This window comes from Chiloscyllium plagiosum, unplaced genomic scaffold (genome assembly GCF_037043375.1).
Source record: "Chiloscyllium plagiosum isolate Xiang-an unplaced genomic scaffold, Cpla_swu_hap1 HiC_scaffold_20, whole genome shotgun sequence".
Lineage (NCBI taxonomy): Eukaryota > Metazoa > Chordata > Chondrichthyes > Orectolobiformes > Hemiscylliidae > Chiloscyllium > Chiloscyllium plagiosum.
The window spans coordinates 15,320,752-15,332,544 of record NW_028270158.1 but is presented as its reverse complement, the minus strand read 5'-3'; the positions used below and the strand labels follow the sequence as shown (position 1 = coordinate 15,332,544).

The window sequence follows — 11,793 nt, the reverse complement described above, 5'->3', positions numbered from 1 at the left end:
CACATTATAAGAAGGATGTGGAAGCTTTGGAAAGGGTGCAGAGGAGATTTATTAGGATGTTGCCTGGTATGGAAGGAATGTCTTACGAGGAAAGGCTGAGGGCCTTGAGGCTGTTCTCGTTAGAGAGAAGAAGGTTGAGAGGTGACTTAATAGAGACATACAAGATAATCAGAGGGTTAGATAGGGTGGACAGGGAGAGCCTTTTTCCAAGTATGGGAACGGCAAACACGAGGGGACACAACTTTAAAGTGAGGGGAGATAGGTATAAGATAGATATCAGAGGTAGTTTCTTTACCCAGAGAGTAGTAATGGTATGGAATGCTTTGCCTGCAACGATAGTAGATTCGCCAAGTTTAAGTGCATTTAAGTCGTCATTGGACAGGCATATGGACGTACATGGAATAGTGTAGGTGGAATGGACTTCAGATTAGTATGACAGGGCGATGCAACATTGAGGACCGAAGGGCCTGTACTGCGCTGTAATGTTCTATGTTCTATCCTGATTTACCTTACCAAAGTGCTCCGTCTGGCCCATCTGATCAAGTTCTCGTTGTACTCTGAGATAACCTTCTTCACTGTCCATTACACAACCAATTTTGGTGTTGTCTGCAAACTTACTAAATGTTCCTCCTTTATTCTCAGCCAAATTATTTATATAAATGACAAAAAGCAGTGGACCCATCATCAATCCTTGCAGCACATCGCTGGTCACAGGCTTCCAGTCTGAGCACTTGATATTCTTCTGTTACTACAGTTTTTGCAGCTCAACAAACTGAAGATGAAAATATTTCATCCTAGCCTGAAATGAACGTTTAATAAACCATTATGGAATGAAAGACTATGCAAAGAACAGGAACAAAGTCTACAATGTGGAAAGCCTTCAGTCAATGTACATATCAATATAAAAAGCATTCCTTTGTTCAATTGCATTTATTACAGTTCTACAACAACAGTTTAAAAAAAGTTTTGTTATATTTTATTGGTAAATAATTAAAATTGTAAATTATCCCATACACCCCAAAGTTATTCATACTTGAAGAGTATTGTCAGAAGTTTCCTTGCCACTATGACACAACCAAATAATCAACAATATCTCTGGACCAATAGCATAAATTGTCAAAAGTGGTTGTTTACTGGCATTCCTCTGCTGTTTTCATCAAGGCTATAGTGTGGAGTTGGTGGGAACCCTGTGTAAACATCCTCCAGCATCCCCACTTCACGGTTCACATTTGAAACCATTCTGTCAGTAGTGGGAAGTTTTTACATTCACAGTCTGGGAATGGAAGATTCACTTTGATGTTCTGAGTATGAAAAAGCATTACAGTTTAAAAATAGGGCACTGATGCTGGGTATTATGCTGCTGAACTAAAGAAATGGAAAGCATCATTTACACCGTTAATGGATTATTTGAAACATGGCAAAGAAACATAGCATAACTGTCCTTTACAGACTTTAGACGCAATTGATTTTGTTTTATAAAAAAGGTCTATTTAGAATAGCACATGAACTGAAAAAAATATGAGTTAACAATGTACAGCACATCTCTTCAGATCTCCAGATTGGTATCAGGATCCCTGGTGTTGCTGAACAGTATCACATAATTTGAGGAGTATTTAAACTTAAAATTATTAAAATCTGTTCTTGTGGCGACATAAATATAGCTAAGATTACGAGACAGAGAAAACATGAGATACAAGATGAAGTTTATAATCTGTTTGCAGAACCAGACAAAAGCGGTTTGTAGTATCTCTTCAAAAGTTGAGAATAGCACTCTTCAATAGCTACAGACATTTTCTAACAAACCAATTCAAGAATGTTATTAAACACCTTTGGAGTGGGTGGGAATTGAACCCAGGCCTCCTGGATCCAAGCTAGAAATACTACCACTGCACCACAAGACCTCTATACCCCTGGGGCCTTCCTGTATCAAAAGTACCTGTGATATAGAACAGGTATGAAGATCAGTGGGATGCAGGCAGGATTGAAGAATTAGCAGAATTGCAATAAATCTTCTACTCAGAGGTACTCATTGATTTACTATCCCCTCCGTTAGAGCTCCCATTTGATGTAGAACCCTCCTTCTTTAATCCACCTCTGTTGTCCACTTGTCACTGCAGTAACAGGAAAGCAAGAATTTTTTTCCTTTATAAATATTACTTCCTGCTTCCTTGTTTTGAGAAGTCAGAAATGTTTGGTGCAAACATTATATTATTGCAGAAATAATAATTGAAATAGGCTGCAATTTATGCTTTTCTGTTGGTAGATTCAAAGACAGGTTGGGGATATATAAAATTCTCTGTCTACTATTTATCCCCAACCTATCTGCACTTTTACCAAGGGAGGGAGGCTTCAGATGGCCCTTGCGTTTATTAGGCCTTAAACTTGCCAATCAATGGTCACATTAGGGCCCAATCTTGCTCCTGACAGCATTTCACACAAAGCAAGAGTTGGCTCCCTCACTTTTGGAGGCCCAGCATCTTTAGTTGCACTGGCTAGCATGAGGAAAGGCATAGGGCAACCTCTGCTTAGCACTGCTGCCTCCCAGTGCCAGGGACCCAGGTTCAATTCTACCCTCACACCCTATGTGGAGTTAACACATTCTCCCCGTGTCTCCCACAGTTCAAAGATGTGCAGAATAAGTGGATTGGCCATAGTAAATTGCCAATAGTGTCCAGGGATATGCAGGCTGGGAGTATTAGCCATTGGAAATGCAGGGTTACAGGGATAGCGTAGTGGGGGTGGGGGGGTGGGTCTGGGTAGGATGCTCTTCAGAGGAGCGGTATGGACCGAATGACCTGCTTCCACACTGTAAGGATTCTATGGTCCTGTGTAGGGCATTCAGCCCATATAGTTCACATAACAATTAAGCCTCCTTTTTCTTATCTACTATATCAATTTTTAAAATTATTTCCATAGAAGCAGGAAGTAATATTTATAAAGGAAAAAAAAATCTTTCTTTCTTGTTACTGCAGTGACAAGTGGACAGCGGAGATGGATTAAAGAAGGAGGGTTCTACATCAAATGGGAGCTCTAACAGAGGGGATAGTAAATCAATGAGTACCTCTGAGTAGAAGATTTACTGCAATTCTGCTAAAATACATAATATTTTTGATCATGGCGAGACAGGTGGAATTGACAAATCAGCATTTCCTTGCCATTTCTAGATAAGAGAGAAAATAATTCAACCAGTGGAGTTGAAATGTACATGAAAAGTGCAAGGTTATTACATATTGCAAAGATGGCAAGGGGAGAAATGACCAGTCTCCATTTGGTCTATCATTGAAAAGCCCGAGAATAGAAACAGCTCCCCTTTAGGGCTCTTGTGGTGGAGTGAGTTGCTCTTCCTCTGGATCAAGATATATATTTTCAAATTAACCTGTTCAGAGTTATTACAGCACAACTCTGGAACAGGTGGGACTTGAACACAGGCCTCTGACTCGGAGATAGTGATGCTACCACTGTACTACATGAGCCCCAACAACATGCCTCAACAGGTTGATTAAACATTCAGGCAGCATCCAACAAGCAGCGAAATCGACATTTCGGGGAAAAGCCCTTCATCAGGAATAAAGGCCGAGAGCCTGAAGCGTGGAGAGATAAGCTAGGGGAGGGTGGGGGTGGGGAGAGAGTAGCATAGAGTACAATGGGTGAGTGGGGGAGGAGATGAAGGTGATAGGTCAGGGAGGAGAGGGTGGAGTTCCAGCACCACTGATCCAGAATCTGGTTTCCAGCATCTGCAGTTATTGTTTTTACCAGGTTGATTAAACATGCTCAGACATAGCTTCACAATACAGTTGGAGGAAATTCCTTGTTTAACTCCAGTCTGAGATAAGGGGAGTGTTAATAGTGCTCCATTAAACACTGGCTGTGTAATGACATAATTAACACACCTCTATGGTACAGTGATAGCATCTCCGTCACCGTGCCAGGAGACTTGTGTTCAACTTCCACCTCCTCCAGAGGTGTGCAATAATAGGTCAAGACAGGTTGATTAAAATGTATCTACATGAAAGTCACTGATTGGAAAAGCAAACATTCAAAGAGAGCTGGAAGGCAGAGTGAGAAGTTTCATGCTAAGTTGTATAATTTATTCTTACAAATTGCAGTACATAAACCAATTTTCCTAATGTCTACAATTTTCAGTGATTAAAATTTATCAGAGTTTCCTGTACAATTGACTAAGCGTATTTTCTGCTCATTATAATATCCAAGTGTTTGAAAGGAATCTTCTCAGGCTTGGGCAATTCATCTTGAAACAGGAAACACAGGATTAAAATGGTTGGCTTTCATGTTTCTGTAGTTGGGAGAAAAACTCACCATGATGTCTGATATAATTGATATTATTTTACACAGGATACATGTTCAGATATTTTCCCTGTGATCAAGTTGGATGTACATTAAGAATTCATAATTATATCCCAGTTTAAATTAATGGATGACAGTTTGTGTTGTACATTACTGTCCATTTTACCATTTGCCACTGGCAGAATTAAATAAAATGGAACAAAACTTGCCCCAATAATTTCATGGCATATATGGCAAGATGAAAATGGCTCTCATGGATTGATTTCAAGGCTAATGTCATCCTGGAGTCAGGCATTAGTTCCCCATGTAGTTAACGATGTTATGTAGACCATACAATGCGATTGCTGGTTTAAAATCACATCTACCTATCCATTATTCTGAATATGAACTGGTCTGTACAGAGTAAAATGGGTGGTCAGACCGGAAACATATTTCAATGAGAATCTGATATGATAATGTGCTTCAGCAGGCAATGATTTAATGAGAAAAAATATATATACACACAGAATAATAATAATCCTGAATGCGAGAAGTTGAGAAGGAAAACTGATTTTACTTTTGCAACAGTTTAGTTTCTAGAAACCTGGATTTGAATGCAGGTTTCCAATGAATCCGTTGAGTAGGATCCAAGTGTATGGGAATAATTAGAAACCTAGCCTTTCCCAGTTGATGCCAAAGTAATGGAAATTGGGAACTTGCTCTCTAAAGAGCTGCTGAAGCTGGAGATAAACTAAATATTTCAAATCGGAGATTGATAAGACATTTGTTAGGCAGGGATATTAAAGGTTATGGAATCAAGGCAGCTGCGCAAAAGTCCAGATCAGCTGGGTATGGAGGGCTGAATTGCCTTCTCCTGTTCCTGTGTAAATAATCTCATTTGTGAATAAGTTAACTTGCACATGGTAGAACCACTGTCTCATCCCGTGTGGCAGACCGTAAATAATGAGTACCTTATTTTGCTGTAGCACACTGTCAGTAAAAATGCTATGTTATTTTACTAATCACAACTTTCATTTCCAAATAACTGCTCAGAAAATTCCTGGTGACAGCAGGGGGGTGAGACTTCCATTTCAGAGTTGAGGATCCTGTGCGATTGCCAAGGAGGTTAATGACGGATAACATCAGCACTGGCTGCTCTTGGGACTTCAGTTCCAACCAGTTTTCGGAGGCGGGTAATTTCCTGCTTGTACCTGCATTATTTAACAAAACGGCAATTTAGTTTCGAAAACCCCTCACTTATATAGCGCCTTTCACAAAGACTGGTCGAGCAAGGGTGCCTTGGTTCACTTTGGACCAGGAGGCCAAGTCTGAAGCTTATTCAAAGTTTTTTGAACATCCAGACACCAAAGGAGCAAGCGCCTTGGCTTCCTGGGCAGGCTTAGACTGTCAGAGTCAGATTGTGTGAGTAAGGGAGGGAGGAGAGGAATTAGACCCACAACAGGTTCTGCGATGTCAGCCGAAGAAAAGCAATGCTAGTGAGCTTTGAGAAGATTTGTAGCTCAGGTTGAGGTTCTGATGTAAGTTTACTTGCTGAGCTGGAAGGTTTGTTTTCAGATGTTTCATCACGATACTAAGTAACATCAGTGAGCCTCCGGTGAAGCACTGGTGGTATTGCCCACTTTTTATTTATGTGTTTAGGGTTCCTTGGGTTGGTGAAGTCATTTCCTGTTCTTTTTCTCAGGGGTGGTAAATGGGATCCATATCAGTGTGTTTGTTGATAGAGTTCCAGTTGGAATGCCATGCTTCTAGGAATTCTCATGTGTGTCTCTGTTTGGCTTTTCCTAGGATGGATGTGTTGTCCAGTCGAAGTGGTGTCCTTCCTCATCCGTATGTAAAGATACTAGTGAGAGTGGGTCATGTCTTTTTCTGACCAATTGATGTTCATGTATCCTGGTGGCTAGTTTTCTGCCTGTTTGTCCAATGTAGTGTTTGTTACAGTTCTTGCAAGGTATTTGGTAAATGACATTAGTTTTGCTTGTTGTCTATATAGGGTCTTTCAGGTTCATTAGCTGCTAAACAGACAACAAGCAAAACTAATGTCATTTGCAAAATATCTTGCAAGAACTGTAACAAACACTATATTGAACAAACAGGCAGAAAACTAGCCACCAGGATACATGAACATCAATTAACCACAAAACGACATGACCCACTCTCACTAGTATCCTTACATACGGATGAGGAAGGACACCACTTCCACTGATCAGGTGTACCCAAGAACTCTGTTGAAAGCTAGAGAAGTGATTGCTTGGCTTCTTGCTGCGACATTTGTATCATCGATAGTCACAGGTGAGGTGCCGGAAGACTGGAGGTTGGCTAATGTGGTGCCACGGTTTAAGAAGGGCGGTAAAGACAAGCCAGGGAACTATAGACCAGTGAGCCTGACCTCAGTGGTGGGCAAGTTGTTGGAGGGAATCCTGAGGGACAGGATGTACATGTATTTGCAAAGGCAAGGACTGATTAGGAATAGTCAACATAGCTTTGTGCGTGGGAAATCATGTCTCACAAACTTGATTGAGTTTTTTGAAGAAATAACAAAGAAGATTGATGAGGGCAGAGCAGTAGATGTGATCTCTATGGACTTCAGTAAGGCGTTCCACATGGTTCCCCATGGAGACTGATTAGCAAGGGTAGATCTCATGGGACACAGGGAGAACTAGCCATTTGGATACAGAACTGGCTCAAAGGTAGAAGACAGAGGGTGGTGGTGGAGGGTTGTTTTCAGACTGGAAGCCTGTGACCAGTGGAGTGCCACAAGGATCAGTGCTGGGTCCTCTACTTTTTGTCATTTACATAAATGATTTGGATGCGAGCATAAGAGGTACAGTTAATAAGTTTACAGATGACACCAAAATTGGAGGTGTAGTGGACAGTGAAGGGGGTTACCTCAGATTACAACAGGATCTGGACCAGATGGGCCAATGAGCTGAGAAGTGGCAGATGGAGTTTAATTCAGATAAATGCGAGGTGCTGCATTTTGGGAAAGCAAATCTTAGCAGATTTATACACTTAATGGTAAGGTCCTTGGGAGTGTTGCTGAACAAAGAGACCTTGGGGTGCAGGTTCATAGCTCCTTGAAAATGAAGTTGCAGGTACATAGCATAGTGAAGAAGGTGTTTGGTATGCTTTCCTTTATTGGTCAGAGAATTAAGTACAGGGGTTGGGAAGTCATGTTGCAGCTGTACAGGACATTGGTTAGGCCACTGTTGGAATATTGCATGCAATTCTGGTCTCCTTTCTATCAGAAAGATGTTGTGAAACTTGAAAGCGTTCAGAAAAGATTTACAAGGATGTTGCCAGGGTTGGAGGATTTGAGCTATAGGGCGAGGCTGAACAGGCTGGGGATGTTTCCCTGGAGCATCGGAGGCTGAGGGGTGACCTTATAGACGTTTACAAAATTATGAGGGGCATGCATAGGATAAATAGACAAAGTCTTTTCTCTGGGGTTGGGGAGTCCAGAACTAGAGGGCATAGGTTTAGGGTGAGAGGGAAAGATATAAAAGAGACCTAAGGGGCAACGTTTTCACGCAGAGGGTGGTACGTGTATGGAATGAGCTGCCAGAGGATGTGGTGGAGACTGGTACAATTGCAAATTTAATAGGCATTTGGATGGGTATATGAATAGGAATGGTTTGGAGGGATATGGGCCGGGTGCTGGCTGGTGGGACTAGATTGGGTTGGGATATCTGGTCAGCATGGACAGGTTGTACTGAAGGGTCTGTTTCCATGCTGTACATCTCTATGACTCTATGACTGGGACAACACAGCCATCCTAGGACAAGCCAAACAGGGACATGCACGACAATTCCTAGAAGCATGGCATTCCAACCGAAACTCTATCAACACACACATTGACATGGATCCCATTTACCACCCCCTGAGGAAAAGAACCGGAAATGACATCACCACAGGAAACGACCTCACCAACCCAAGGAAACCTAAACACATAAATAAAAAGCAGGCCATAACAGCAGGGCTTCACTGGAGGCTCACTGATGATGTTACCTAGTATGGTGATAAAACATCGGAAAACAAACCTTCCAGCCCAGTAAGCATTGCTTTTGTGTTAGTCACCCAAATGAAGGCCTGTTTAGAACAGAATCTACACTCAAGGAAACAAGGATTGTGAAAAGTTACAGACCACAGAATCAAGGCTGGGAATCTTACAGCGAGGGTCTACATGATTATGCTCAAAGGGTTGAGTGAAGACATGGTCAAGAAACACATTGGTAAACTCACCTTGGTGACACAGGAGAAAGGGGCCTGGAGGAGATGGACATTAAGTTTAAGACTACATGACCATGCAGAGTACAGAATAATGTCTAAGCACAACGTAGGGTTTCCATTGTGTTAACAAGTTAAGGGGGGAATATCTGTACTGCAGTTAGGTGTATTTTCTGCCTACTAAGTAATATTTAATCGATGTTGACATTAGTTGCTTTATAGAGTCATAGAGATGTACAGCACGGAAACAGACTGTTCGATCTAACCTGTCCATGCCGACCAGATATCCCAATCAAATCTAGTCCGATAAAACTCTTAAAACTCAAAACTTTTGGTAATTCTCTGAGTAGGTCTTTGGGAAATCAATATTTTTATTTAGAAGTCATCAGTCTTAACATAACAGTCACTAATTACAGTATTTATTGTGCAAAATTGACAATATATTTAATTCTTTATAGAGTCGTAGAGTCATAGAGATGTACAGCATGGAAATAGACCCTTCGGTCCAACTCATCCATGCCAACCAGATATCCCATAAGAAAGAAAAATGTGAGTTTCCCTAACCAATAGTTTGTCGACCTCACTGGTCTATAATTCCCTGGTTTATCTCCACCAATCTTCTAGAAAAATGGAACTGCTTTAGCTGTCCTCTAGTGTGTGTCACCTCCTTATGACCAGAGAGGAATTTTAAAAATTGGGTCAGAGGCCTTTGTAATTTCCTCCCTCACCTCCCAAAATGATGCTTATACACATTTCATTGCCTACGACAAATAAACTTTTCTACAGTGATAGGAGAGTCACTGTTGGTTGATGCAAGGGCATCAGGAGTAGCTACATAGAAAATACCTTTTTGGTGAAAAGTAAGTTGGCATCAGTCAGAGGCTGGCTTGAATGAGAGATGTGCAAGGCTGTGCTGCCTGACCTTACCTTCCCAGGTGCTTATCTACATACTCCTGCAGTTCAGCCAACTGCTCCTCAGCAACTGTGACACGTGAGATCAACTGAGCACGTTCACGTTCCAACTCCTCCTGTGGGTGAAAGCCAGCACAGGGTTTTAATAGATCAATAATTCCAAACATCTTGACTATCTTACAGGGCATACATGAAGCTGTTCACTTTGTTACTTAGTGTCACTTGGAAGTTACGGTGTGCTGTATTGCAGAGACTCCCAGAGTCCATTTGGGAAAGGAAGTGCTGGTGAAGTGGTAATGTCACTAGACTAATAACAAAAGCCTGGAAGGGCTCTTGTGGCACAGTGGTAATGTCCCTACCTCTGAGCTAGGAGACCTGGGTTCATGTCTTGCCTCATCTAGAGGTGTGTCAGAACATCTGAACGGGTTGATTCAAAATACCTAGTCCCTTCAGCAAGGGTTGCAGTGGCACTGTGGTAATGTCTCTGCATCTGAGACAGGAGGCCTGGATTCAAGCTCTACCTGCTCTAGAAATGTCTAATAACATCTCTGAAATATCCGAAGTTCAGAAGTGGCATTGAACAGTGTGAATGCTACTGAACTGTTCAATGATTGTGTTATAGAAATTAAATAACCCAAGGTTGGCTGGGTAGAATCTTGTGAATGCATGTTAGCTTTACTTGGTTATCATGGTCAGGTACTGTTCAGGGTTCTGTTTACAATTGATTGCATTATTTTACAATGTATGGATTAATGATTCTATAGTTGCCTATATCTGCTATTTTTCCCATTTTGATAATAACAAGACACTTGCCCATACGTTTTCAGTTTCCAGCGACAATGAATCATGGTCATCAATGCCTCAGCAATCTCCTCCCTTGCCTTTTTCATCTCCTCCCTTGTCTTTTTCATCACTTAGACAGATACAATCTATTCACAATTTGCTTAACGTCCTTTTAGACTATCTTGGATTTCTATCTCCATTGATTTTATTAAATCTCTATCTGAGAAGGGCACATTGCCTTCCATTGTAAATTGTAGCCATCCAGAAAAATGAGCTCATCCTCCATTTTCACTTCATTTTTTTCATGGGATGTGGGCATCACTGTTTAGTGTCAGCTTTGATCATCCATTCCCAATGGCCCAGAGGACAGTAAGAGTCAACCACATTGCTGTGGATCTGGAGTCATATGTAGGCAAGACCATGTAAGGTAGATTTGTTAGTCTAAAGGATCACCATTAACGTTTTTTTTCAATTCAAGATTATTATTAAATTATTATTAAATTCAAATTTCACTAAGTGAGATTCAAAGCCTTGTTACCAGAACATTCGTTAGGGATTCTTATTTACTAGGAGAAAGTGAGGACTGCAGATGCTGGAGCTCAGAGTCGAGAGTATGGTGCTGGAAAAGCACAGCAGGTCAGGCAGCATCCGAGGAGCAGGACAATCAATGTTTCGGGCATAAGCCCTTCATCAGGAATGAGGCTATTGGCTCAGGGCTGAGAGATAAATGGGAAGGGGTGGGGTTGGGGGGAAGGTAGCTGAAAAAGCAATAGGTGGATGAAAGTGAGGGAGAAGGTGATAGGTCAGAGAGGGGAGTGATGCACTGGTCCGGAGGGCGGTGCCCAGTTGGAGGCTTGGGACTTGGATAACATAGGGAGAGGGGAAATGAGGAAGCTATTGAAATCCACATTTATCCTGTGTGGTTGCAGGGTCCCAAGATGGAATATGAGGTGTTCCTCCTCCAGACGTTGGATGGTAACAGTTTGGCGGTGGAGAAGGCCCAGGACCTGCATGTCCTTGACGTAGTGGGAGGGGGAGTTGAAGTGCTCACCCATGGGGTGGTGGGGTTGGTGGGTGTGGGTGTCCCAGAGATGCTCTCTGAAACGATACACAAGAACACGTCCCCTCTCCCTGATGTAGAGGACACCACACCAGGTGCAACGGATGCAGTAGATGACATTGATAGAGATACAGGTAAATGTCTGACAGATGTGGAAGGATCCCTTGGGGCCTTGGACGGAGATGAGGGGATGGTGTGGGCGCAGGTTTTGCACTTCCTGCGGTGGCAGGGAAAGGTGTCAGGAGTGGGGTGTGGGCTGGTCAGGGGTATGGACCTGACGGAGTCACAGAGAGAATGGTCTCTCCGAAACGCTGATGGGGTGGGGAGGGAAAAATATCTCTGGTGGTGGGGTCCGTTTTGAGATGGCGGAAATGGCAGAGGATGATGCATTATATGCGGAGGTTGGTGGGGTGGACTGCTGTAGTTAGCACTGCTGCCTCACAGCGCCGGAGGCCTGGGTTCAATTCCCGCCTCAGGCGATTGACTGTGTGGAGTTTGCACATTCTCCC

The 11,793-nt window shown here is 42.4% G+C and overlaps 1 protein-coding gene across 1 annotated transcript in view; it reads right to left on the bottom strand.

Moving 5' to 3' along the window:
* Positions 1 to 3,888: 3,888 nt before the first annotated feature.
* ccdc78 (coiled-coil domain containing 78) overlaps positions 3,889 to 11,793 on the bottom strand; it is a 79,148-nt gene continuing 71,243 nt past the window's right edge. Inside the window, exons 21-22 of the mRNA XM_043711977.2 lie at positions 9,457 to 9,557; positions 3,889 to 5,495 (exon numbers count right to left, since the gene is read on the bottom strand). Of these exons, the coding sequence (XP_043567912.2) occupies positions 5,411 to 5,495; positions 9,457 to 9,557 (186 nt within the window). The 3' untranslated portion in view covers positions 3,889 to 5,410. The remainder of the gene's footprint in view (positions 5,496 to 9,456; positions 9,558 to 11,793) is intronic.